The sequence below is a fragment of the Paramormyrops kingsleyae genome, chromosome 6 (assembly GCF_048594095.1).
Source record: "Paramormyrops kingsleyae isolate MSU_618 chromosome 6, PKINGS_0.4, whole genome shotgun sequence".
Taxonomy (NCBI): domain Eukaryota; kingdom Metazoa; phylum Chordata; class Actinopteri; order Osteoglossiformes; family Mormyridae; genus Paramormyrops; species Paramormyrops kingsleyae.
The window spans coordinates 18,422,135-18,449,642 of record NC_132802.1 but is presented as its reverse complement, the minus strand read 5'-3'; the positions used below and the strand labels follow the sequence as shown (position 1 = coordinate 18,449,642).

General features: G+C 38.7%; 1 protein-coding gene across 4 annotated transcripts; it reads right to left on the bottom strand.

Moving 5' to 3' along the window:
- Positions 1–105: 105 nt before the first annotated feature.
- On the bottom strand, positions 106–27,395 carry LOC111840339 (lysine-specific demethylase phf2-like). 4 transcript variants are annotated; one of them, XM_023805051.2, is made up of 22 exons: positions 27,017–27,395; positions 20,498–20,583; positions 18,835–18,949; positions 17,207–17,367; positions 16,917–17,058; positions 16,551–16,737; positions 16,186–16,348; positions 15,857–15,944; positions 15,501–15,607; positions 15,202–15,293; positions 13,528–13,617; positions 12,322–12,609; positions 11,968–12,090; positions 9,618–9,724; positions 9,193–9,371; positions 8,686–8,753; positions 7,724–7,890; positions 4,766–5,061; positions 3,850–3,945; positions 3,539–3,648; positions 3,044–3,323; positions 106–2,355 (listed from the first exon to the last, which is right to left on the bottom strand). In XM_023805051.2, exons 1-22 carry the CDS (start codon positions 27,112–27,114, stop codon positions 2,267–2,269), a joined length of 3,132 nt encoding a protein of 1,043 aa, XP_023660819.2. In that variant the 5' UTR covers positions 27,115–27,395; the 3' UTR covers positions 106–2,266. The 4 variants fall into 4 exon arrangements, with proteins under 4 accessions (XP_023660819.2, XP_023660820.2, XP_023660821.2 ...); XM_023805052.2 differs by having other exon boundaries at positions 4,766–5,040; XM_023805053.2 differs by lacking the exons at positions 18,835–18,949; positions 20,498–20,583; positions 27,017–27,395 and adding an exon at positions 18,168–18,810.
- Between the last annotated feature and the right edge of the window lie 113 nt (positions 27,396–27,508).

The following is a 27,508-nucleotide window of genomic DNA, read 5'->3' as shown; positions in this document are numbered from 1 at the left end:
CCGGGCGGGAAAGATGGGCAGGACGTAACGGAAAAAACAAAATGAGCTAATGAGACATTCATTGGTTAAGGAAGGTGACCACAAAGGTACCTTACACTGCCGCAATGCAGAGCACATATTTAATGATGGGAACATCTTTTAAAATAAGCCACAACATCACACATTTGTCAAATGAAGTCTAGAATAGTTACATAGTTACAGGGGCAGTCTGTACCTGAATACACAGGAGTTGCATGACTTTTATAGCTAAGCAACACACAGGGATAGGTAACTACGGTAAACTGTAAAAATTGTGCATACTGAATCACAACAAAACAAAAAGCACAGCCGACGGTTATACCTACACAGCTGTGAAGCAAGTGATGATATTCAAATATGCAGTGATGTCAACAGCAGTCCTGACACACACAGTGGAGTTACAATGAAACAAGTATTAAATACAAAGATTAAATTTAAATGACAGAAGACAATGTTAATTTAGGATTGCTAAATAAGAACTTTCAGTGGCTGATTAAATACCTTTAAACATGGCTCTTAAGAAATGTACAAATATAAAATACAAAACATTGAAAGACAACTTCACAAGGTCTGAGTAAAACCATTCGATTCTGCTTTTTTACTACAAGAAGCTGGTTACAAAAAGACATTTTTGACTTTGACCTTTTCAGTTTCCCACCAATTTCCCCATGTAATACTACAATTTTACAAGTTACCTTGTGTGGACCATAGTCAGTCATGTTATTTTTGAAACAACAAGTCTGTGAACAAGCAAACAAAAAAGGGCACTATCTAATTCACTGAAAAAAGTATAGCATTATCTGTGCCATTGAAAATTTTTATTTACAATTAAAAAAATTCATAAAAATGTATACTTAAGAAAAGGGAAAATGTTACAAAAGGTCATTTTAAAATGCTATATACACGCTACATTCCAGGCATGTAATATTTTCATTAGAATGTCATATAAATGCATATTTCAGATGACATCTGCGCTCCAAAGCTGCCTGAGAAATAAACTTGGGGCAGAAAGTTCCACTTGAGGCTATGCAACCCGGAACAATGGAAGGATCAGATGGACTGTAGGTTCAACGTAGTGTTTATAGAGGTGGGACTCCCTCTCTGCAAACTGCCATTCGATTGTGCTAGTATTTCTATGCAAGTACAGATATCTATGCCCAGGTAAACCTGCTGGTCCCAGGGGAACACATTCAACATGGCATCACCATTCAAAGCATATAACTTTATTCTAGGAAATACATAAAAACGTGGTCTGACCCATTTTACTTACTTATTCTGCTTATAAATGTGGGTCAGATATACCTGACTACTAGTAAATCGCTACTAGAAAATAAAACATCAAAAACAGAATTAAAAATGTGTTCTAAAATACTAATGATGTTTCAAGTGGGAAAATTTTACATACATTTTATGTTTAAGAGAAAAAAATAAATATATTTATATATATTTTTTAAATCTAAATTTAATAAATACCTAATAAATACATTCATATGTACAAAAAAATTGCCTTGTAGATAATTCTTGCACCAAAATTAATAAATGCTTCTCTTCATAAATACCAAGATTTTTCAGCTTACAAATTTTTTACATCAGATTCGGTAGCTGTATTTGGGCAATCAATGTTGTCCGTTGCTTTGTTAATGATCAGACTAAGAATCCGTCAGGAGGCTTTGGAATTGGCAACGAAATTTGCTTTGCTGGCAATAAACTGAGGGGAAAACAGGAAACTCTTTCTGAGAGATATCTGTTATGAAATGCCATATTCACATAACACTCAGATTGCTAGATTTCTCAGCAACCGGTACCACTACAGCCATCTGTGAAACATCATGCAGAACAATGAAATAAAGATCAGAATCGGTATATCGATAACTGGGAAAAAAAAATCGAAAGAGAGTGTAAGTATGCCGCAAAATACGACTAAATATTACCCCCTAGGGGTGGGAATAATTGAGGTGTTCGTATTTTTTGTTGTTTCGCTTTTTTAAGCAAAGTATGGTGGATATACCTGTATTAAAAATATTTATATCAGATATTCTGTACATTTTCTATTCAAAAGTTAAAAAGGATAAACTGAGGCAAAAATGGGTATAAGCTGTAATCTCGTCCAAATCAAAAATATATGTTTGGGGCCCCATCCATTGCCAATGTTGCAAATCCCTCGATGTTCCTGATGTTAATAAACACAGCACAATTCTGGCATGTGAACCACACATATCACAGCGAGGTCTGATTTCCTCAGTCTGTTTTACAGAAGGAGTTTTCCATTTCGATGGATCTTTAAAATCTTCCCCAGTCTCTGCTTGGCTGTGGCCATTCCTTTCTTTAGCTTTTTGCCTAGAAAAAAAAGACAAGTTAATAAGTTTGAGTGTTATTTCTCACTTGGGATTTCAGTTCTGAAACATCACTGAACCTGGTCTACAGCTGTTTCTTGTGAAAGCTATTTTCTAATGCTCATAATTTCACTCAAGGGTGGTTTTATATGATAATCCAGTAAGAGCCAAAATCCCGTGATGTGTCAGAAATATATTCTTTTTTTTTTTTATTATTTAGAGTGGATTGTGTGAAGACCTTTAATTATATTCACCAGTGTCAAGCACGTTACTGCTTTTTATACAAATGCTCACTACATATTCAAAAGAATGCCAAGAGCTTATTGCTCTCATGCATGTGAAGTGATCTTGAAGTGAAAGTGATTAACTGTCATTGTTGACACACCACAGCACACAACAAAATGGGTCCTTTACATTGAGCCTCTATGTCACAGCATGGGCAGTACCTTGCTCAGGGTACCTCAGTGGTACCTTGCTGGTTGGGAATTCGAACCTTTTGATCATGAACACGCTTCCCTAACCATTAGGCCACCTATCCAATCCCAACAGCTCATCCAGTAAAAGATCATGGGGGAGTCATAATGGAAAACAGAACTTGGTATATGCATTTTTGTGCTTTCTCCAGTCCAGAAAATCCCTGAATATTGAAGTAAATTAAACTAAGGCTTCAATTTTCAAACCACTACACTCACCTTTAGCTTCTGGTATGACAGCACGTTCCCCCTTGGCAGAGGTCCGGTTCTGAGACGATGTAGAGGGAAGCCTCTGTGTGAGGAACACCCCCGGAGCCATGGGCTGAGGGCCCCCCTGCACCTTGCCTGTGCCGGTCGTGTACTCATGGTCTGTCAGGCTACTGCTGTGAGAGTCCAGCAGAGGCTCAGAGAAGCAGCTCTCCTGGGAAACCTTCTCGGGTTCCACCAACGGTGGTGCCTTTTTTTTTGAGGCCTTCTTCTTCTTTTTCTTCTGTTCCTCCTGGCGACACAAGAACGCGAAGCTGAGGCAGTAATTTCCTGGGTACAGCGATAGACTCTGCCCTGAAGATTGACCTGACACTGCGCACTCAACCTGAGGTGAGGTTCACCACTATCACCAACGTCACTGCGTAGCTTCCGGCATGAAGACACCGTGTACATTTCCTTTCACTGTTCCTCGTCTTTGACAGCTGAAGGCCGAAAGTGGACACCAACCTGGTGGGAGAGCTTGGCTGCTGCTGCCGCAAGGCCTGTTTCTATGGAAGCCACCCGGGCCCCTTCTCGAACCGGCCTGTCCAGTCGAGGGCCCGAAGGGCCCACTCTAGCTACAAAGACACAATAAGGACTATGCAACACAACAACGCAAGACAGATACACTGACTGAACAGGTCAACATTAAAATGTGACTCAACAGCAATATTAAGCAGTTCTGCATCTATGATTTAGAACTTCTGCAATCTTAAAATTCTATTCTAATGGAAAATGTTACTCTCGCCTTACGCCTCTGTATCTTAATCGTTACATACCTGTGGGGCTGTAAGGAATGTCATCCGAACTTTTCCTTTTCTTTGATCTAGGCTTGAAAATAGGATTGTCGTCTTCGGACTCCAAAGAGGGGTAAACTGCAAAAGATGGTGACTTCATTAGAAAGCTTGTCTGTCTGCTGGTTTTTTCCAAGCCTGTTCCATTAGCCTAGAACGCGACATACACTCATTTTTAACAGCTGTAGTGGTTGAAGCAACATAAAATTCTATATAATCATCATTTAATTTAAAGAAAAAACGAAAATCAAATGCATGATGCTTACTGGACGCTTAGCATTAAGTCTAAATATTTTTAATTATCTAATTATTTTTAACACAAGTTGCATTATTACCGATTTGACTCGCAGTTATTAGAAAAAGAAAAAATAAGATTTGATTTATACTACATTCCCATTTGATTCTAAATATACAATTACACTAAATTAAATGTAGCACAAAAAGTTATTCAAAAACTTAAAAAAAAAAACATTGTTCCCCTAACAAAATGCTAACAGCCGCGTGTTGGTTGAGTGTTTCTGGATTACATTCTGTTTAAGAGAAATGGTCATTTCTTCAATGTGGCTTTGAGGAGGACTGACAGCACAGGCCATAAACACAAACCCAATCATCTGGAAAACAAATGTGCCATATTGTTTAAATCAATTAAAAACGGAATGCACTTTTTGATGATACCGTGCCATCGTTTTAGCTGCACTGACTCACAATCCATCATAAAGCAAGCAGTCGCCTCTCCAACTTAGGACTCAGGTCAACTTGTTTGCCTTTCTTTTAAAATTAAAATTAACATGAGTAGGATAAAGACTTTGCAAGGGGGTTGGAATTCTTTACAGGAACAGCTAGGTCAGTGATCTCGGAGCTGGGAGCTGGCCCTCTCATGGGCACTAATCACGGGCCCTACCATAGTCAGAGTCCTTGAAGCAGGCATCCATGTGGTCCTGCTCATCATCAAACATCTCCAGGCTCTCCAGGCTGCTGCTCCTCCTCAGCGTCTTCTTCAGGAGTCGCTTGGCCGGCCGCTTGCTATTGCCGCCACTGCTACTTGCCAGCTTCTTGCCCAACAGCGTGTCGTGCAAGTTTCCTTTGGAGTGATTGTTGTTCCACGTTGTTTGTGGGCAGCTGTCTGAAGACGACAGGTTGGCCATGGAGAGCATGCCCTGGATGGCCTCCTGCGTGCTGGGGGATGCAGGTGGCTGACTGTAATTACGTTAATAAGAAATACACAACGCGCTCATTAAAAGTGGGAGTGAACACAGCCCGGCTTTGAAAAAGGACAACTGTTACCATGACAACCATAAAGTTTGCATAGCAGGCTAACTGCCAGCTGGGGACAAATACTCAGTGGCCATTTTATCAGGTACTCCTAGCCGGTACCTGGTACCACCTACTTTTGCCCCCAGAACTGCTTCAAGACAAGTTGTACATTCAGAAAAATCATTTTAAAGGCCACTGTTGTACTGTTAGTCATACACTTATATCCATCCTGTCAGCTTCAAAAAGTCTGTCCATTCTCCTCTGACTTTTTATTGGAAGGGAATTTCTGTGACTGAATGCCATTGGCTGGATGTTTTTTTTTTTTTATTTAAAACGCAATTTCTGTGAAGTCAAGACACTGATGTCTCTAAGAAGCTAATATCGTTAAGTTTGGCACCCACAATCAAAAGATTAAAATTACACAACATAAACCTCATACTCCAAAGAGTAACTGAACCTCTGAACCCAGTCTGCATGCTGGATGTATTCAGTTGCAACCACATGAGTCACTATTTGTGGAGTGGGTTGTGTACCTAATAAACTGGCCGTTGATGTAAGCAAACGGATTCTCATTAGACACACTGGTGCGTGTACATTCCTCTGAAACAATGGAAACTAGTTTTGTATAATTCTATCAAAATGAGAGCATGTGTCATTTAGACAGAAAATTTGTTTTGGATTTCCATTTCAAAATTTCAGTTAATAATGACTGCGTTTTATTTTACATACAGTATACCCACATTTTTTCTCTCTATACAAGACTGCTAAAGAACTGTTTATTTGATTTTGTTACTATATTAGCAACTCTGAGGATGTATAAATATATAACTACAGTACTATTATTGGTATCATGGTTCTTAGTAGTGCTTCTGGTATGTTAAAAGATTGGCATTCAATAGGTATTGGACCCAAAATCTTACAAAACAGATCGGCATGATTTATTCTGCAGTAGGGTATAATGATTTGACTGCATACATGACAAAATCATTAGTGCTGTAATATATATCTCCGTTTAAATGATGATGTCACAACACATTAATATCCGTGACACATAATAATACATTATTAGCCTATTTGTATTACATGAAATATGAGTTACATCTAATGTTCTCCACTCACATTAATTCAGACTTAATTCCTAAATCTGTGACTGTACTGTAAAACATGCCCAGACGTGACAGTTTCCCCCACAATGAATAACATCCTTTGCTTAGTTGGACAGCTAGCTAAAACAATCCAAAGAAGTCGGCGTGTTCTAAGGAAACGGAGGGTGCGTGTAACAATAACTGCGAACTGCACCCTCGAAAAGACCCAAACGATCATTCAAAGTGCATTTCACCACTGGAAATGTCATTTTAATGTATTAGTCTTCAAAAAAACTTAAATATTGCAAATCACAATATTTTTATCCTTTGAGTTGTCTGGCAAGGTTTTTAAATGTTTTCTTCTTATAACCCACTTAACACAGTTTTCACAAAGATTCCGACCTTCATTTTCCAATTTGGGATTTGAACTTAGGTAACAACAGAATCTATGCACACTGAAGAGCACACTTACGTACATTTGTGTGCTGACACGTTTGCGCAAAATAATCGCTTATTGCATTTTCTTCAATTCCACTTGTATGATATTAGGGGATTTAAATTCCAATAATACTTTTATAATTTATAATATGTTTAAATAATCCTTTAATAACTACAATTTTACTAATCAATGATAATTGTAATTAATAATAACAACAGTTATTATTTTAACTGAAATATTTAAATGAGTGATACCATCCCATGCTTCTTTTTGTGTTATTTTATATCCACTACGGCTCGCCTGCTGTTCACGTCCTGCAGCAGCACCTCCACTTCAGAACTTCAGTACTGAAGTTGTTCTTAAGTTTGGATTCCGGTGCACCACTGTCTTTAGATTTTCGTTTGGGCATTTTTGACTTCTCTCTCATCTTTACTTCTTAAAGTCTTTGTGTGATTTCTGTGTGTGCACATGGTCATACAGTCTCATGTCCATTTATGGGGACTGGAGGGGCATTTACCTATGCAAATTAGGCACACGCTTTCAATTTAAAATTGAATGGAATGGAATTCATCATTTTAAAAACACACTTGCAAACAATTCTGCGATTTAAGAAAACGTGAATCTGATGCAGACTTTTCTTGGAGCCCTCTTAGGACCTTTCTCAAGAATCTTTCTTAAGAATAAAAGAATGATATTGGTGAATGAGGTGCAATGTTTTCATTTTGGCTGTGAATTCTGGGATTCTGTACAAGATCATGACCAAAGCTCTCGTGTTGTTTACAACCAGGAAGAAATTCTATAGGTCTCTATTAAAAACGTCCCTTCAAAATACCAGAAGCATTAACCCAATCAAAGAAATAATGCACTATTACTTTAGAATGAACACTAATGCTTTAACACATCAACTGTGGACAGCCCTATTTTTTAAAAATACTAAAATCATAATTTTGGGATTTGCCATGAATTTTTCTTACCGTTGCAGTCCTATTCTGCAGACTGCAGTGGCAGTCTACTGCCATTAAAGATTTCTTTCTGATAAATGTAGGTTCTAGGAAAAAAAGCAATGTTGTATTAGCCATACCTGTCTGCATTGTAATCCACTCCTCCTACTTGCTTGCTTGCCTGCAAAAGATCCAGAATCCCTGCTGCAGTGCTACTTTCCTTCTTGCCCTTTGAGATTCGACCTTTGACCTCGGGTTTGCCTTTTATGTCTATGTGGAGTGATTCATCATCTGACGAGTCATCTGGCTTTTATGGAAAATTGTTATTGGCAGGTTGCAGATGGATATATAAACTGGTAAACATATATAAAACTGGCTTATTGTTCATATTTCCAGTAGCGCAAAGCTTATTTAAATTAAAACATCTTAATAAAAAGTTAAACCTTAGTTGCTACTTCACTTTTAAATACAGGATAATGACTATGAAAAGTATACAAGTGTGTATGAAAGCTATTAAAATTTCTGATCTATCGCAAATGTTTATGCTTCAAATGGAAATGGGCTTTACAAATCTAGTAGAATCTGGCAAAACACTTTAAAAGGCATCTATAGCCACTCTGCATGAACAAATAAAGCCAAACGCTATAAATAAATATTTACCACTGATATTTGGTTTATATTAGCATTAACATGTCTCTAAGAAACTCAAGAATGAATCAACTTCAGTGAGCCAGTTATTCATTTCTATAATCATTATGTGGTGTGTCTCATGTTTGAACATTTCCTTATGCGATTAGCTTAAAATGTGGTTTTCAGCCTATAAGAGAGAAGTTGAAATGGCAATCAACGTATCCGAAAAACTGCACAGTCCCCATTATAAAAATGACCTATAGAGGAGGATCAAACGCATTACGCCTTAGATACTGCAGCAAATGTTTTGCAAAGGATGCCACAGACAATGGAATTAATCAGATTATGCTTGTTCAATGGGAACACAGACAAACAATGCTAAAGTACTTATCAGAATATGGGTAAATAAACATATTAAATACTACAACAGACAATTAAGACAATACATAGAAAATGAAGCTATTTCACCTACCTTGCCAATTTTCTTCTGAATCTTTGGCTTTTTAGACTGTTGAATAGGTTCTTTAACATCTGTTAAAACTAAAAAGATACAACATATTTCATATTACGCTAAACAGACAAAAAACTAGTAATATAAATAATTTGAGGATGGCATGGTGGGTTAGTGGGTGACACTGTTGCCTAACAGCCCCCATGGTTGGAAGTTGAATTCCCACCCCATCTCCACATGTGCAAGATGTGCGAATCTGCATCTATGTGCCCTGCAATGGAGTTGAATCACAACCATGTTGCACCCCTGCTTCCAGTCTCCAGTGTTTAGAAGATGGATGAATGGAAATATGAAACCAATCTGGGTATCTGATTGAGCCAGATAAAGTTACAGTAACATTTAACTTGATACTAGCTACTAGATGTGGCTGAATGAGCATTCAAATGCACTGATTGTACACAGATCTTACAGTTGAGTATGACACAAGGCAAGAAGGCCTTTTGGGTGATTCATGTTGTACAGACTCACGGGATAAGGGCTTTTTGGTGGGGCTCTTTTTCCTCCTCATAGGGAAGATATCGATCTTCAGCTCTCCCTCATCTGAAACATACTCATACTCGTCTCGTACTGGCTTGGCCTTGCCTTCCTTGAAGTTATGCAAGGACTCAAACTCAGATGTGCTGGTCTGGGTTTTGAGGCTTTTAGAGCTTTGCAGAAAAAAAACAAAACAAAAAAATAAGAAAATGGAAAACAAAAACATACACTTATGACTTGGGATCAGGAATATCAGGCACAAAGACGCCAAATTAAAGAGCTTGAATAGCATATATGTATATTAATGTCTTGTATATACTATATATGTGTATACTACATCCCACGTTATAATATTTTATACATCTCTGTCATTGCATAGTACATCACAGCTCAAAGTGCTACTCAACACAGTTACATACCTTAACGTTTTTTTATTTGAAAATGAAAAGCCATATTTGTCTTTATTTCCTGACAAAAGTGACTTCTTGTGTTCCTCCATTCTCAGCAAAGAATCGGGCTTGCTGTTCTGAAATAATAAAAAAAAAACGCTGTAAAATATAGTTTTTAACTTTTTTAAATGTCAACATACTGAAAGACAGTTTAAGTTTACCAAGCAATATATACCGATCAGCCATAACATGAAAACCACCTGCCTAACAGTGTGTAGGTCCCCCTTGTGCTGCAAAGCAGCTCTGACCTGTCAAGGCATGGACTCCACAAGACCTCTGAAGGTGTCCTGTGGTATCTGGCACCAAGACGTTAGCAGCAGATCCTTTAAGTCTTATAAGTTGCGAGGTGGTGCCTCCATGGATCGGACTTGTTTGTCCAAAACGCCCCACAGATGCTTGATGATTGCGATCTGGGGAATTTGGATGCCAAGTCAACATCTTGAACTCCTCAACCTCAACCATTCCTGTACAATTTTTACAGTGTGGAAGGGCGGATTATCCTGTTGAAAGTGGCCACTGCCATCAGGAAATACCGTTGCCCTGAAGGGGTGTACTTGATCTGCAACACATGCCCACTGGTTGTTGGTTTGCAACACATGCCCATTGTAGACACAAGCAGTGGACAGGGGTCAGAATGAGCACACTGACCAGTCTGCGGCTAAGTAGCCCCAAACGCAGCAATCTGCAATCCGCTGTGCGTTATGACACATTTCTATCATTACTATTCCATGCTAGAATCTGGGCTTATTCGTGACTGACGGTGCCAGCGTGTGTGTTCATGCGCACTGGGCTTGTGGGGACCAGTGTTATCATAAACTAAAGCTGAAATGAAAATGGACAATAAATTTAAAATATAATTTGCGAACTGAAATAAAAATGAAAACTATACCAAAAAAAGTGTCGGATTTTAAACTTCAAAAAGTACAGCCACGTCTTTTTAGATTGTTGAACCACACTGTCTCACCTCCTATAAAACATGTTGTGACTGTTCCGCTGTCCCTTTCTTCACTGTGACTGTTCAGCTGTCCCTTTCTTCACTGTGACTGTTCAGCTGTCCCTTTCTTCACTGTGACTGTTCAGCTGTCCCTTTCTTAACTGTGACTGTTCAGCTGTCCCTTTCTTCACTGTGACTGTTCAGCTGTCCCTTTCTTCACTGTGACTGTTCAGGTGTCCCTTTCTTCACTGTGACTTCAGCTGTCCCTTTCTTCAGTGACTGTTCAGCTGTCCCTTTCTTCAATGTGACTGTTCAGCTGTCCCTTTCTTCACTGTGACTGTTCAGCTGTCCCTTTCTTCACTGTGACTGCTCAGCTGTCCCTTTCTTCACTGTGACTGCTCAGCTGTCCCTTTCTTCACTGTGACTGTTCAGCTGTCCCTTTCTTCACGGTGACTTCAGCTGTCCCTTTCTTCACTGTGACTGTTCAGGTGTCCCTTTCTTCACTGTGACTTCAGCTGTCCCTTTCTTCAGTGACTGTTCAGCTGTCCCTTTCTTCACTGTGTCTTCAGCTGTCCCTTTCTTCACTGTGACTTCAGCTGTCCCTTTCTTCACTGTGACTGTTCAGCTGTCCCTTTCTTCACTGTGACTGCTCAGCTGTCCCTTTCTTCACTGTGTCTGCTCAGCTGTCCCTTTCTTCACTGTCACTTATTACTTACATGGTATTTCAAAACAGTCACATGTCGCCTGCTCCACTAACCAAATTTAATAAACACAAGGATACACTGAATTTATACAGATGACTAACTTTTGGGCATCACAATAATGTTTTAGGTGTACTACTAATATACTTTTAGAATTGTAGGTGTAAGTAAGGGCCATATAGTCTGAAAAAGTCGCCGTTCATTATCTAAAGCGCTGCAGAGACATACAGTTTATTGTTGTGAAAATAAAATTAACTTAAATGACATCGTAAATATGATTTTCTGGAGGAAAATTTGTTCATTAGATTAAATCAACCAATCGCTAAAATAGTCGATAGATTTCTTGACAGAAAAATAGTCATTAGTAGCAGACCTACACTCAGATCCTCACGCTTGTCCATTTTTCCCACTTCCAACACATCAGCTTCAAGAAGAGACTGTTTCCTTGTATGATGCATAATTGCGCCCTTGACAGGTGCCACTGTACCAAGATAATCAAAGCTATTCACCTCACCTGTCAGTGATTTTAATGATATGGCTGATCGGTGTACAATCTCACATCAAGTCAGCACCCTGTGGTGTTTTACTGTCATTTCTTTCATATGTCACGTTATCATTTTTAAAGCATTTTACAGTAATATATTGCATTCAGCATTCACATGTTGATCAGGACCAGCTGACTCACCTTGTATTTCCATTTTGCTTCCGTTTTGTTCTTGTTCTGCTCTCGCATTTCAGACACACTTTGCACATTATCTTTCTTACTCAAACTGTCTCTCCCCGTAGATTCTGATCCATTCTTTACAGCCTGTTCATTGAGAATACAAAGGGAAAAAAATCTGCCTGTGATAAAGCATAATAATCAAAAGATTTAGAAGACAATATGGACAAGAAATAAACACCATAAAATCACATTTAACAACTTTACAAATCTATCATGCTTAAACCATCCCAAGAATCTCCCACATCTTTTGCTGACTGATACTGTTAGAACTTCCTTAATTCAAGCTCAAAAGGAACATCAGTAAGATCCACCTACCTTCTCTTTGTCATCTGACTCCTGGCAAGGTGAGCTGGGCATTTTGGCCAAGCTCACACCCTCTTTCATCTTCTTCCCTCTTTTCTTCCCCTCATCCTTTACTTTGGGAATCTTTGGCGGCTTTGGGGGCTTGGCCATTTTGGTGCCCCTCTTCCTGGGCAGCTTCTCCCTGGGAGGTGAGGGAACATGGGCAGGAGATAAGGGCTCCTCTGGTTCAGCTGGTGGGGCAGGGGCCTCCTCCATAGATGTGTTGGCAACAGGCTCTTCCTTGGTGCCTTTCATTGCATTCTTCAGAAGTTCAAAGAAGGAGAAATATTATAAAAAAAAAAAGTTTTTTTTTCAGTCCCAAACACCAATATCACCCCCCTTCCAACCACCATCAAAGTTTAAAATATTTCTGGTGAAAGAGGAGGCAAGTAGATAATGCAAAATATGTCCATATGATCAAATACGTAGTAATAATCAAGTTTATACAAGTTAGTTCTGACCAAGAAATCTGAATTGAGAAGAGGCGTTCTACGACTGCTGTTTCAGAGTATAAGCACACTCAGACATTTCACATCAGATGTATCACTCTGCTTTACAGGTATATCTAAGAACCATTACTTAGTCAAATTTAAATGATGCAAAGTAGTTGGGAGCGAGTGAGCTATGCTGCATGGGAATATTTGTGTTGCTTGGCAACAGTCAACAGTTGGCTGGTGGAAACCATTTTTTGTTTTTGAGGAGGCCCATAAATAATCAAGTAAGCTATTATCTGTCGTGGCTTATTACTGTTACCTTATAAATGCTACTCGAACTTTGTATAAAAGCAATAACGTACTGCAAGTTGTATGGTTGTACTCCAATATATCACGATTTGGTGATTTGTTCTTAGGCATGAGAACACAGGCTCATATAATCACAGCCGTAATATATTGCAGTACAACTGCACTCCTTCTTGTATGTTATTGCTTAATTATAAAATGGATTCGTGATTTAAAAGGTTCACTTCTCTGGAAAGAAAGACGTATACTTGAGAATGATCTTTAATATGAATCACAGATGTACAACTACACGCACCAATAAAATACCTCTGAGAGGAATGAAAACTGAATATAAACTGTATACTAAGAAACGTTAATGCATTCGTGTTGTAATGTGCTAAGGTGACACATATTCCTCAAAAACAGAAACATAATTCTACAGAAACAAATGATGTCATACCTCTGATAACCTGATCTCTTTGGCAAGGTCTTTGATAAGCTGTGCCGGCTTCATATTCTCTGGAAGTTCATCCTCATGTTCTAGAAGAGCCTTTAACAAATAACATTGATATGTCTTAATATCTGCAGATATTTTTGAGGACTAGACGAGTTATTTACGACCTAATGTGGAGTAATATAATCGACATCATTCTTCCTTCAATTTTCTATAAACATGTGCCCAAGATCATGGAAAGCATTCGAGAGGATACACAATGCACTGTGCTATGTTGGCCCAGAAAGGGAAAAAACACAAGACACTGGAAAAAAATCACCACACACACAAGTAGATACAAAAGAAAAACACAAAAATTAAAACACTGAGAAAGAAATAAAATATTTTTTGTGTGTGTATCTTCTTGATCTTTTTTTGACATTTGCTTAATTGTTTTCTTTTTCATGTCTTTCCAAAATGTTACTGTGTTCTCTTAATGTGCTTTGCATGGCATGAATAAAAGCTCTCCAGGCCGCAAGGGGGCAGTATATATATTTGAATTTGGTGATCAGTGGTCATTGTTGACACACCACAGCACACAGTGCACAACAACGATATGTGTCCTCTGCATTTAACCCATATGTGACAATGTGACATAGCAGGGGGCAGCTAATTCAGTGCCCGGGGAGCAGTGCTTGGGGGTGGTACCTTGCTCAGGGTACCTCAGTGGTGCCTTGCTGGTCAGAGATTCGAACCTGCAATCTTTCAATTACAAGTGTGCTTCCCTAAACATTAAGCCACCACTGCCCATAATAATGATAATCAGGATTTTATCAGCTAATAATTTTATACATTTTTAGCTGTAGATGATAGTCATATTAAACTGATTCAACCGACATCAAAAAGTACTGCATAGCCTAGCTAAGGATTTTTTGGTCAAGTGGGTGAAATTCACGTCCATTCGGGGTCCATATCAGTTTTACCTTGATAAACCACAAATCAAAATCCCATGAAGCAACCAACATAAAACTTTTTGCATTGGTTAACCTGCACATGCTAGCTAAATGGAATGAACTCTTTCAAGTGTGGCAACTCACAGCTAACATAATACACCCTTCCAAACTTACAGTGGAGGCCAACCAACTAGCTAAACTTAAAGATGTAAATAGTTCCATTCTTTATAAAAGTTAAACTTGCGTGTCCCACACAGCAAAGATAACCCGAGGTATATCCCCCTGTGGCCAGGAGTTCTCGCATCAGCCACCACTAAAGTACAAAGAAGGAGGTTTCGTGTTTTACATTTTTCTCTTAATATGAGCCCACCTCCTCTGCCACTTATAGTAATTCTTTAAAATTATGGAATTTCAGCTTCAATCTGAAATTGTTTTTAATAATATATCACTTTTTAGTATTAGTATTAGCAACTTTTAAAAAATCACTTAAGTTTTTGCCCTTCTAAAATGAACAGATAAAGGTTTAACAATCAAATCTGGGTGTTCGAGTATATTTCCTTTGTTTATCTTCTAGCTTCAGGCAATTTGTGATTCAATATTTTGTTCTAAATAGAACCTTAGGTTGAAAATTTTCAATTACCTTGAAAATCTTCAGCCATTCACAGGATAGATGTATTCATACAAATACCCACATTACAAAAGCAGCTGCGATGTTAAAGAATTTTAATTGATTTATATAAAAAATTACCAGCTTTCTAGTCCATGATCTGAAGGCCGCATTGAGGATTTTGGCACCAAGAATCAGATACGAAGCTGGTTCCTTATTAGATCTGTGCAAGCCTGCAAAAGTGAAAATGAGCACTACTGACAATGCAACAATTAAACAATTATTCCAAATCATGAACAAATCAGCTACCAAGCTGACCAGCATCTCAAAGCATCTTCAACTCTAAATACGTGTAGGTGTTTGATATGCAGGGTGAACCTGCAGAACGACTGTGCAGATCCATCCCATGGTGAGTCTGCGACTCTTCTCTTCCGCTGTACCTTTGAATCTCTCCAGCAGATGGCGCCCCACATACCAGCAGGCGGTCTCAAAGTTTGGGAATGGAGTGAGGCTGGCCACCTTCAGTCGCTTCTCCACTTCATATGCTCTGAGGAAGGTAGAAGGTAATCATTAGCAAAAAGCTAACCGGGTGTAGAAGCACTTGGGATGAAGAGACAAACCTCACATCGTTTCATGGAATACAAGCATGAGACACTTTACATCCTTAGACTTATAGTAACGCAGATGAAATATCCAGCGGTATATGACTTGTTAGTTTTCTGGAAGAAATTATCAGTTTAGTAAGACAATAATATTAATAAAGTAAAAAAGATCTAATTTGCATCTGTATACTTACCTCATTTGCATCTCTACACTGAGGTTGTGGACAAAGTGGCCTGAGAAAGCTAGACAGTCAACAGGGGCCAGTATTGCATTAATCCACCCTGAATGAGTCAAGAAAACATCAAAACAGATTAAAATATTAACATGCCAGTCACCTTTCTGCAACCAATAAAAACGCCCCTCAGTTATTTGTGTATAGTTATTTAAAAAAAACACTATTCGTTTTAACATGGTAATGTTTTAACAAGGTAACATTGTTTCCTAAAAATCATGTAACTTTTACATTAAGATCATTTTACGTTGTACTTTACACTGAAATGAAGATTGCAAGGTCACCCTAACCTGATGGTATGAAGAGAGTCTGGCCCTGCTTCAGAATGCATTTGTAGCATTTGTCTACTTGGTCCGCAAAGAACATCTCACTGTAACTGGATGAAGACCTCCAGCGTTCATATAAAGACAAGTTGGCAGAGGTGGGCTTGATTAAGAAGAAGATCTTCTCGCCCTGAAAGGAAAGTGTGATACCTATCAGTGCTTCAACACCCATCAAACCTTACAATACCCCCAAAAACAGATTCCTAAAACCTGCCCCAGGGATTGTTTGATGCCGATTTCCCAACTGTGCTTTGCTCTGGATAAAAGTGACTGCTAAATTAATAAATCTAAATGTAAATGAACCATTCTCAACAAGTGAAAACGCCACTTACTTTGAGGACATGGTACCAGACAGATGCCCCACCACACTCTATGTGGAAGTCAGTGTAACTGTCCTTCACGCACATCAGACAGTACTTGGTCACTTGAGGTTTGCCCAGAAGTGCATCATTTGGCCAGTAGTTCTCAACCCAAGAAAGCTTCCGCACAATTTGTGGACTTTCCACAAAGCTTGCCATTCTGTTTCAGAGAAGAGAGTTTTTGACTCAGTGTATCGTCTTGCATTGTCATAAATTCCAACTGAAAAATGTGAAAGTCAAAATTTGAAAGACTTAAAAAATATGCATTATATATAAAGCATATGAAGGCAGATGCAGCTGGATCCCTGTTTATAAAAAGAGTGTCTTAGAGAGCATTACCTTGTTTCCGAAAATTCCAAATTGATCACGTTTAATACTCGCTTTCGGTTTGTGCTGTAGTAGTAATCAACAAACTCCTTAAGTTTCATCTGGTTGTTTGTCTGTTTGGTGACATCGACAACATCCACAACAAACTCTGGACCTAATAAGTCCAAAACAAATCATGAAAAAAATAACCAAATATAAAAGAGAAACTCCTGAAGATAACAAAATAAAACAATCATATAAAATACTGCGTATAAGCACATAGAGCTGGATAAAGAGTTTCGGAGTATCCTACTGTCACTCACCTGCATAGTTTTCTACATCACTGATGTAGAACGTTGGTGCTGGCATCGACATCCCGAGTCCATCTTTCTTTGCAACCAAAATCGGTTCTGTAAACCCATTCTCCTCCAGATAGTCCAAGGTTAGCTGACTTCCACTCAGCTTCACCACCACATCATCAGAACTGAAATAAAAATGATACAAGGTTTTCTTAAATATTTTGCATACTGAAGATTTACATACAAGCCTTGCCACAGACAGAGAGGTTGACGATCCCCCTACTCATAACGTAACCTGTCACAGCTACCACTTTCATTTCCAGTTACTACAAAAGGTATTCTGACAGAAACATAGATATTTAAATGTTCTATGCCAGATTTTTCCTCTCCTTTCTGAAAGCATATTGGACTATCGGATGATGCATCAGATCCCCATATTGGTGCGGCTCAGTAATGTGGGAAAGACTGACCTTTAAAAAAATCCTTCAACCAGGTTAAAAACTTGTTCTACATGGGGTTAAGAGCGAGAGGGTTTGTCATCTGGAGTAATAAAAAGGTGATCCATCTCCCTACCATACTGGGTGAATTAATCCATCTCCCTACCATACTGGGTGAATTAATCCATCTCCCTACCATACTGGGTGAATTAATCCATCTCCCTACCATACTGGGTGAATTAAGGAAAGCTTAGGAATTATGAGCAATGAAATCATGCTTCATGGAAAAGCCTTGGATTAGAGTTTTCTGCTGTTTATCAACTAAATTTTCCACCTGCTCACAGAAAGTCAAATTACGTTGGCTGGAATCAGAAGCTTTCATCTACTGATCCCAAACAGGCAACAGATAGCAGGAAAACTCAGAATGTGTGTTCACTCTCTCTCACACACACACACAAAGTTAAACAGAGGGATGGGTCAGTGGGGTGGTGGCCCCCCTGTGTTCACTTCCCCCCGCCCTGATCTCTCCCACTCCGGGCTGGACTAACCTGCATGATCTGCTTCTTTTACTGCATCACACCAGATTAGCACTTTCTCTCTCACTCAGACAGACCAAAATGGGGGAAAAAACAAGCAAACAAATTCCATCTTAGAATAGGGGTAGCATGACATGCAGGGTGTGGTCTGCCTGGGGTAGGGCCCTCATGGGGGGGCTGTCCTGGGGGCTGTCCTGGGGGCTGCCACACCTCTCCCTCTCTACCCCTTCACAGAACACACTGGGCCTGGTCTGCCTTGGTCGACCAAACAACCTTCCTCCAATCAATCTTCCCTTTGCTCCTACCTCTCCTCTCTTCCATCTCGACCTCCCAATGTATGGCTTTTATCTTCTCCAACACACAAAAAGACACACACAGACACACACACTCAACACATGCCCACCACTAAGGGGAACAGATAGTATGCCCTCTCAACAGTCTACATATAAACCAGATGGAACTCTGATTGTATTTTGAGTTGATTTTATTTTATTTTTCTTTCTTCTTGTTCTTTCCTTTACAATGATTTACTGTCACCTAGTTGTATGCTTTTTGACCCTCCAATATGGCCTGCTTAGTCAGAGCATTGTTTAAAATGATATTTTGAAATGCATTTGCACATTTCAATAATAAGAAACAATTCAATAAACAAAAGTCAAACAAAAAAACACCTGCGTACCTTGGGAAGGTTCTACTTCGGAGCTCCTTTATGAACACCTGACTGCCGTTCTGAACTGGTCTGACATCTCCGCTTTGTCCAGTGTCCTGTTTATTCCAGGTCTTTTTCTTCTTCACTGAGGGAGCCCCAATAAAGACAACCAGTAAAGTGTTAATTACACAAAACAAGACTCAAAGTATTATTTGTCAACATAATGACCTGTGCTGGACTTTTGGTTAAACCTCTAAGGCACTACATTCCATCAGAAGATAAGTCATTGTATCTGTGCTGTTATTTATTTTACAAATGTACTCGTTTATTTTTCGTTTCAGGCCCTATTAGCTGTACTGATTGAACACCTACAATGTAGGGTAAGAGCACAAAAACAATTCAAAGCCCACACTTAATGCAATATAAAATGTTAATGACAGGAAAATGAGAAACTCAAACATGAGCACTCAACAGCCTATCACATCACAGAAATATTATTCCAACCAATCATATAGTAGTCTTTTAAGATCAGACAAATGTACAGCAGGTTGGTTAAGTTAGCGGATTTGGTAATATACTGAATATGAGGGAGAAAGTTCACGTGTCTGTAAAGAAAATGACAATTCAGCAGCCACAGCATCTTAACAAAAGAGAGATTTTGTGAATAACAAAAGGAAAAAGACACTGAAGGGGTGGGGGTACATTGGCGAGTTAAAATCCAACGAACAGACTGGTGCTGTGTCCTGTAACTCTGCCGAAAATGACGCCAACTAAAACTGGAAATACTAACTTATTTCACCACCTAAAGCATTTCCAACTTGTAGAACATGAAAAATGCAAGAGTTTACAGTAACAAATTCAATGTCAACCCCCCCCCACCCCCACCCCCAGAACGAGCAGAGGCAGTCAGAGAAAAACAACAAATCCTGTACTGTCAGCATTTTCTAGTGTTACATCCGACGACAAAAAAAGTTTATTTTTATACGAATTTTTTTATTTGAATTGGATTCCTTTTTGCAGTACGTTCAATTTGTGGTCATTTTTCATGTTATGAATCTGCTTTACGGGAATCTTAAGGGAATTTTAAGCAAAACTGGACCCTTAAAGTAAACTAATAATGATTTGAATTAGATTGTGATATCAACTTAAATGAAGAAATGCTATTGTATCTGTTATATTATATTACTGTTCAGGAAAGGAAAATATTATGAAAGGTGTGGGAAAAAATGGGCACTATGGCATATGTAAAAACTACTGTTACTGGGCATTTAATCAGACTGTTTTTCATCCGCATAGCTAATTTAAAAAAATAAAAGTTTAAAATGTTAGGCCATTTCAGTCAATATATATTTGGAAAGGACCCATGGGTAAGTATAGAGCTCATCTTAAGAAGTTTGGTGCAGAGCAGAGGTCGATAGTTCAGGTCCAGAAAGTCAAAATCCAGACCAAGATTTTGTTTCAGCCAACCAGTTGAGTACTCTGTGACTGTGACTCTTTATGCTTAACTGGTTGGTTGAAACAAAATCCTGGCCTGGAGTTTTACCTCAGGAAACAGAATTAACCAAAATTAGCAGCAGAACTTAACCTAAAACAATATAAGAAGAGTGTGATACAAATGAGTAGAAAAACAGTTTGTTATTAATGCTCAGAAAAAGTGCTTTCTGTGATGGTGGATTCCGCTCAGTGAACTTACAGGTGGACTTGCCATGCTGAGTCTCACAGTTGGGACAGTGATAGACATCAATGTCGGGAGCCTCATCCTCATCCACCCCAACACAGCTGAAAGAGACAAAAATTAGCTTAATAAACATACTCCATCAAGGTGTGCCTATAGTATTCTTCCAACATTAGCTGACTTACTGTTGAGTGAAATTCATAAACAACAATTAGCATTTGTACGATAAAAAAAAACAAAAAAAAAATCAGGCAAATTTTAATGTAATGTTCTCTCTGCCAAGGGAACTATATTATTTGTTCAGCAAAGCCCACTCAATATATGGACAAAAAACATAAGATTTTTTTCTCCTGCGTAAACAGGGTAGTCCAAGTTTTGTTGGCCTATACCAGTAGCACCAAAATAAAAACCATGTGTTTATAATATCAGCAGAATTTAGCAGAGAGAAATATTTGCAAGGTAAGTTTCGGATTTAAAAAAGGCACTGGTATGTTTCAGTCCCATGGAAGTGTGAAATGATGGATGGAGCCTAAAATCTGCAGACTTACCACGAGCTGCATGGACAACTAGCTCATTAATTAACTCTGACACTGACCACAGTTGAGATCTCACATTTAGAGGGGTGGGGTCATTTTTTTCCACTAACTAGGAAAATTTTGGTCCTGTTTCTGCTCCTTCCATTGTCACCCATATTATGAACCATTTAGCATGCAAAAAATAATAACGTAATGCCACACATTCTTATTGAGTGCTTTCAGGCAACTGTGTTGTGGAAGGCAATATACAAAAATTTATTGAATATGCATTTCATGACTTGATTTAAAACCAAGATTTAAAAAGCAAGCTGTGGTTTTTTAGCTAAGCAGTTTAAAAAAATCCAACATTAGTAGGTGTTTTCATTAGAGAAAATTATATCCATATAATTACCACTTACAATTATTGTACGTTATAACACGGATAATAGCAAAAATTTATTTCAAAAAGGGATTTTTTTCACTTCCAAAGTACCAGCTATTTTACTAAACTCTTAAAGTAGAGTCAAATGGCACCTATTGCAGTATCAATACAAAGGAAAAAACATGTCAGCTCCTTCTTAGAAGGTAACAGTTCCGTATAAGATCCAGTTCAGCCAATGAGGGTGAGCTCTGCTTTTCCAAATCGAAAGGCCACGATATGGATATTCCCTCCATTTTTCCAAAGTTCTCATATAAAAACTTTATGTGTATTTCTGAGGCAGCTTTTGGAGCAACAGAACCGATGTGCTTCCCCTCCGGGCACTGCACACTGCACACTGCACAGTGCCAGTGATGTCCCCAGGGTCTGTGACTCAAAAGTGCCTTTGACCCACCCTGCACATACAGAAAAATGCTCTGGCAATTCTCAGAGCTGCAGCTGCAGTCATAAACAAAAAGCAAAAACAGATTCCTGCCATTTGGGGCAGCCGATCCCCGACGCCGAGCTCTGCGCGGGACACAGGCCTAGGAGCCCGAAGCGTGGGGGTCACTCTGGGGCGCTGCGACAAACTTGTCAACATCATGAATAAACCTCTTTCACAGAGAACAGTTGGGTTATGCCGTCATCTGCAGCATGAATCGCTCGGCTGACACAGGTGGTCAGTGGGTAGTTTTATCAACTCACACCTCCAAGGTTGTGTCTGCATGTGTGTAGTTTCATATTTTTCTTATACTGAATTAGGTTTCCTCAGGGTACTAAAGTTCGCTCAAGTCCAAAAATTTTTTCAAGGGTTTCAGTACAAAAGAAATAAATACATTTTGGTCTCTCAGCCAGGATGAACGGCGTTTTACCCTATCTTTTCTGGTAATGACTCAAGATCACAGAAGACCATAACTGTGCATATCTAAACTGAATTTATACATTCAGAAATGTAGAATCATAACCATGCCCTCCCTAAAATGAAAGCTCCAGTAATTTCAGGAGAGGCCTGCATACATTTCTTCATTTATGAACACAGTCAAAAGTACTGGTGCTCCTCCACTATTTAAAAAAGAAACTAATTTTCCATTAAATAAGCTGAAACTGACAAGAGTAATTGACATCCAACATTCATCATTCTACAGAGCATATACTTTGCTTTGATTTATAACTTAACATTTTTTTTAAATTAAAACAAATTTAAAAAAATAAATAAAAATCAACAAAATTATTTTGACCTCTAACGTAATATTTCCTAGCATACCCTCTTGAGGCATTAACTGCATTCAGGTACTTTCCATAGCTTTCTATGAGAATTCCACACTTCTCCACTGGTAACTTGACCCACTCCTCTTAAGCATACTACACTAGTCCTCTTAGGTTTGAAGAGCTGCTTCTCCCAACTATGAGTTTTAGCTCTTTCCATAGATGTTCAATTGAACCACATGGCTGCTGTGACTTACCAAAAACCTCTAATTATGTTTCATCTGTCTAAACTGCGGCTTATCAACATGAATTTCAACAAACACCAGTCAGACTTTTTTGTGTCAGTGTTTCAGAAATAGTCTTCCGGGATCTTCTACAATGACACAGTTCAGTGCGTACTTTTCTCCATTCAAATTGGCTAAGTGACTGATTACAAAACTGCAGACACCTGTGAGACACCACTTGCGATATAACGGCAATCAATTTCTTTTAACTTGTTAGGACTCCCAATAATTTTGTCCATGCCATTTCGCATTTATTTACAATACTGTGTTAAGTCATAAATGAAAAAGTTTCTGCTCTGTGGAAAAAGGAGTACGCAATGGGGGATGCCAATCACATTTATCAGTTTCAAATTATTTTGCAGAAAATTATGATTCTTTTTTTAGAAAGTGGACGGGTACCAATACTTTTCGCCAGGTCTGTATGAGTTCTTTTGGCGTGTCTGTTCAGTATCATTAATAAAGTTTCTGCTTTAGATTTATTAAGTATTAAAACACCAGTGCATTGTTCGGCTTTCTTAATTTGATGGGTGTTTCTGTAATTAGTAAAACTGACATTCCTTGTCATGAACATTATATTCTCATTAAAACCCACTCATGCTCAATTAACCTCCAACTTCAACATCTTCCACCACATATGACTCATGGCCTACATCCATAACCGTAATGTCTTAATGGATAGAGTCTCTAGTGCTGCAGCGTTACCCCGACGTGGGGCGTTGGGAGCTGGCTCATGACATTTCTTGTATTCATGCTAATATTCGTTAGAACAGAGGTTGTCAAACTCCAGTGCTGGGGGGCCGGAGCCCCGCACAGTTTTTGGTTTCCCCTCATTTAATACACCTGATTCAACTCCTTGTGCTAATTACCACACAACTCCTGAGCTGAATCATTTGTGATGGAACAGGGAAAGAACTAAGCTACACAGGGCTCCGGCCCCCCAGGACTGGAGATTGACACCCCTGCATTAGAATATCACAATATGTACCTCCAAGCATGCAATGTGGAAGCAGCCAGTACTTTTGTTTCTTTTTTGTCATTATATCTTGGTTGGTTAATAACACTAGACTCATAAATGACTGTGACATACTGTAGGAGAGACTCCTGGAAATATCTTTTTTCTGCCTAGAACCTGTGAGTTTTGAATTAGTTGATTATGACTAGTCAGTGTTTCACAAAGAGTTTCACTCTTTAGTATATGTGGGTTATTCTACGTTAATTCAACAACAGGCCTTTGCATTACCATTTTTGATTTTTATTAAATTTGGCATGTGAATTACGCTTACATTCCAGAGCTCAGATTTATTTTTTTCTTATGCGCTGTAACTTTTTTTGTTAGCTTTTAACTGTACCAAGGTCAAAGTTCATCACACAGACTTTTTCGTACATTTGGCCATTTAAAAAAACAGCGATGGACCTACAGTCACAAGTCACAATTTTTTATGATACATATGGATGCTTACTACTTGTATATAAAATAATGACCTGTTACTTGGTCTGCTGTGTGAGATAAGCACCCAAAATGCTCTGAACTTCACTGAAAATCGCTGAAACAATCACAGTAATCTCACTCTCTTTTAATCCGCTTACTTCTTAAAAATAACCTAAAGTGGACGTGAAGTGTACAGAAAGTGTAGCCAATGTGCGTAAAGTGTTTGGGGGACTTTCCAGACAACTTTTCCTTTAGTCCTGCCACATGAAGTCCAGGCGTAGCATTGGTTAGGTTTGCAGGCCATGTGACACCCGGTTATTGTCTCCTGGTAGAGAGAAGAGGAGATCCCAACCACAGTTTCTGGTTCATTACTGACGCCCCATGATCACACCACCACATTCTATGCTTTCCAGCAAATCCTCATTGATAAGCTGATCTGCACAAGCACAGATATGAAAATACCCATAACCCACCTGGTCAGCACATGCTGAGAATTCCTCATATCACAGCACCGTAATAAATTAAATCCATTCTTGTACTGACATTTGAATCATATGCCCCTCCGAATTTAAATGAAACAATGCACATAGTCTGAAAGAATTAGACATTAGCATGTAACTCAAAATCTGAAATGACAGACAGGCCACTGCATCAATTTGATTAGTGTACATAACAAGCTTGGTATATATATGGTCTGCACAAGGCCTTGGTATCTGTATGAGAGCACAAGGATGAGGATAATTTCAATGGAAAGTAAATGTTTGTGACCTGTCAAAATCTTTTCTCATCATCCAACTCCACAGAGAACACAATATGTCTATAGATAGATGGAGACAAGCTACCAACTGCCCCTGAAACCTGGCTAACAGACCCTGACACCTGCACAGACAAACAGGCATATGATGCAGTGCAGGGGGAACTGAAATCGCAATTGCGGACATGCGCTCTGCTGCTGCAGGAATCGCCACAGGTAGATGCCATGGATCAAATCGTAGTTGGATCATGTAGGGAGATATTTTAAGAACAGCACAGAATTTGAATTAAATCTATTCATGCTGCAATATTTAATTCAGCTTCAATTTGGAAGTGTGAGTTTTGTCAGTTCTAAATAAGATCATATGCCCCCAACCTCACTGATAATTAACTCCACACTGAGATCTGACTTGTGCTTTTTATATTAGAATCCCCCTGCATTTTCCATTTAAAAATCTGTCCCTATAGAGCTCTTGGCGTTTTACAGTACAGTACATTACAATGCTTTGTTTTGTCAGTTCAATTGTTTCAACTGAAATTATGTATACATTTACACTATTGTTTATATTATGTATAACATGTCCCGTCCATCTGATATGTTAAATAACACCGTCTCAGCACAGCCAGACAAAAACATTACACTTACATGCGAAAATCAGCAAAACACTGAAAGTATGAGGTATGAAATAACTGCTCACTACAACGCTACAAACCCGAACAACAACGACTTGTTGTACAACTGGACTGGCTGTATTTACATGGTACAAGACCCATTCCGCGGCTCTAAAAAATGATATATAGAAAAAACTTACACGTAAAACCAAGTCACTGTAACTTTTACTCTATTAGGACGACCAAAACGAACAAAAGCTTTAGGATTCCGGAACAATGCCTATATCGTATAATGTATGATAATGTGCTCGGAAACACAAAGCAGTTACATGCAGCATGTAAACAGCACTTCAGTATTCCTGAAAACAGACACAGACAATTCCGCTGTTTCGCCAATAACTGCTGACATTCCATTAAAATTAGAACTGAACCATCAGAAATGGAGAAAATGCAGTAACATCTAAACGTGTCTAATTCTGTACAGTGAAGCTCTATTCGTGATATATTACGCGCGTAAATCTGATAAGTAAATTAAACCAGGAAAACGGTGGATCTTTCGGATAAAATCATATGCTTGCATTTAAAGTGCTAGTCTTTTGATATTTATTGCGAATTATGATACTACTGTATATCACTTATTCATGACATCGTGTGTTATACAGACTATTAATCAAACGCAAAGTTCCACCGGCGCAAGAACAACTTCAATTCAGTGGCTTTCCCTACGAAAACAACATGACTTCACCAGTAGTCCGCTGAAAAATACAAAGAAATGTAATGGTATGTACAAACACCCATTAACTATACGAATCTTGCGAAATCCCCTGCAATATTGTTTTCTTAATGCTAGTTGATTTGCTCTCTGTTTCGAGCGCGATAAAACAAGTATTTAAAGCAGTTTTACAGAATTTATCAATATATAAAATAATCGCCTGATCACTGTGACATTTATGTCACAATTTATGGATTTTGAAAATGGAAAAATATCCATGCTTCCCGGGTGGATCGCAGAAAAAGGCACTGAGGTTTCCCATCACTTCAGTGTGCAACGGCGCGACAATAAAAAGGTTAACAGTAAAAGATATCGTAAACAATGAAACACAAGCAATGATCCAAATTGAGCAATACATCTCCGATTAAACATTTGGAGCTACTCATAATATGTATTAAATAAATCGGTTAATCTAAACATAATCTAAACTCCGCCTTTTTTCAAGCGGCCTCGCTTTTGCTATTTCAGATGCAAAGCGACTGGTAAAGGTCAAAACTTAAAAGAAACACGGACTGCAAACAACACGAAACATGTAATCATGCTTTTACCTGCCGTGGAACCAGTCCTTGCAGGCGTCACATTCAATCATAAACCGGGTCACGTCGTACGGTAACCTACAGATGCAATAAACGGGCACGGTCGCCATGTTGGATCAATTCACAACAACGCCGGAGAAAGAGGCAGCACGATTCCTCCTGGAACCAGTTTGCAATCAGAAAACCCTAAGAACCGCACTTGGTACCGAACCATTAAAATTACACCGACATTCAGTAACAAGAAAATGTTTTTTTTCTTTCCCCTTGTAAGTCTTCTAAGTCTTGAATGCAGTCTTGACAAAATGTTGAACTAATTGTATTTCCTGAAGTGCATTGTTGTGTGCATGCCCCCTGGTGACACTACAGTATTCAAACATTGGCAAACTGTAAGAAAAAATGTATCCCTTCATTGTAATGTTGTTACGTCAGCTTGTAGCGCTGTATCCACGTCAAATCATATTACTAGTTATCATTAATACAAGACCGTTTAACGTATCATGTATC

Coding starts and splice junctions, on each gene's coding strand:
- LOC111840339 (XM_023805051.2), bottom strand. CDS start 27,114: ATGGCGACCGTGCCCGTTTATTGCATCTGTAGGTTACCGTACGACGTG. Junction 3,946..4,765: donor CTTCAAGGACTCTGACTATG/GTAGGGCCCGTG, acceptor CATCTTTTGCAG/TTTACCCCTCTTTGGAGTCC. Junction 3,649..3,849: donor CATTCCTTACAGCCCCACAG/GTATGTAACGAT, acceptor GTGTCTTTGTAG/CTAGAGTGGGCCCTTCGGGC.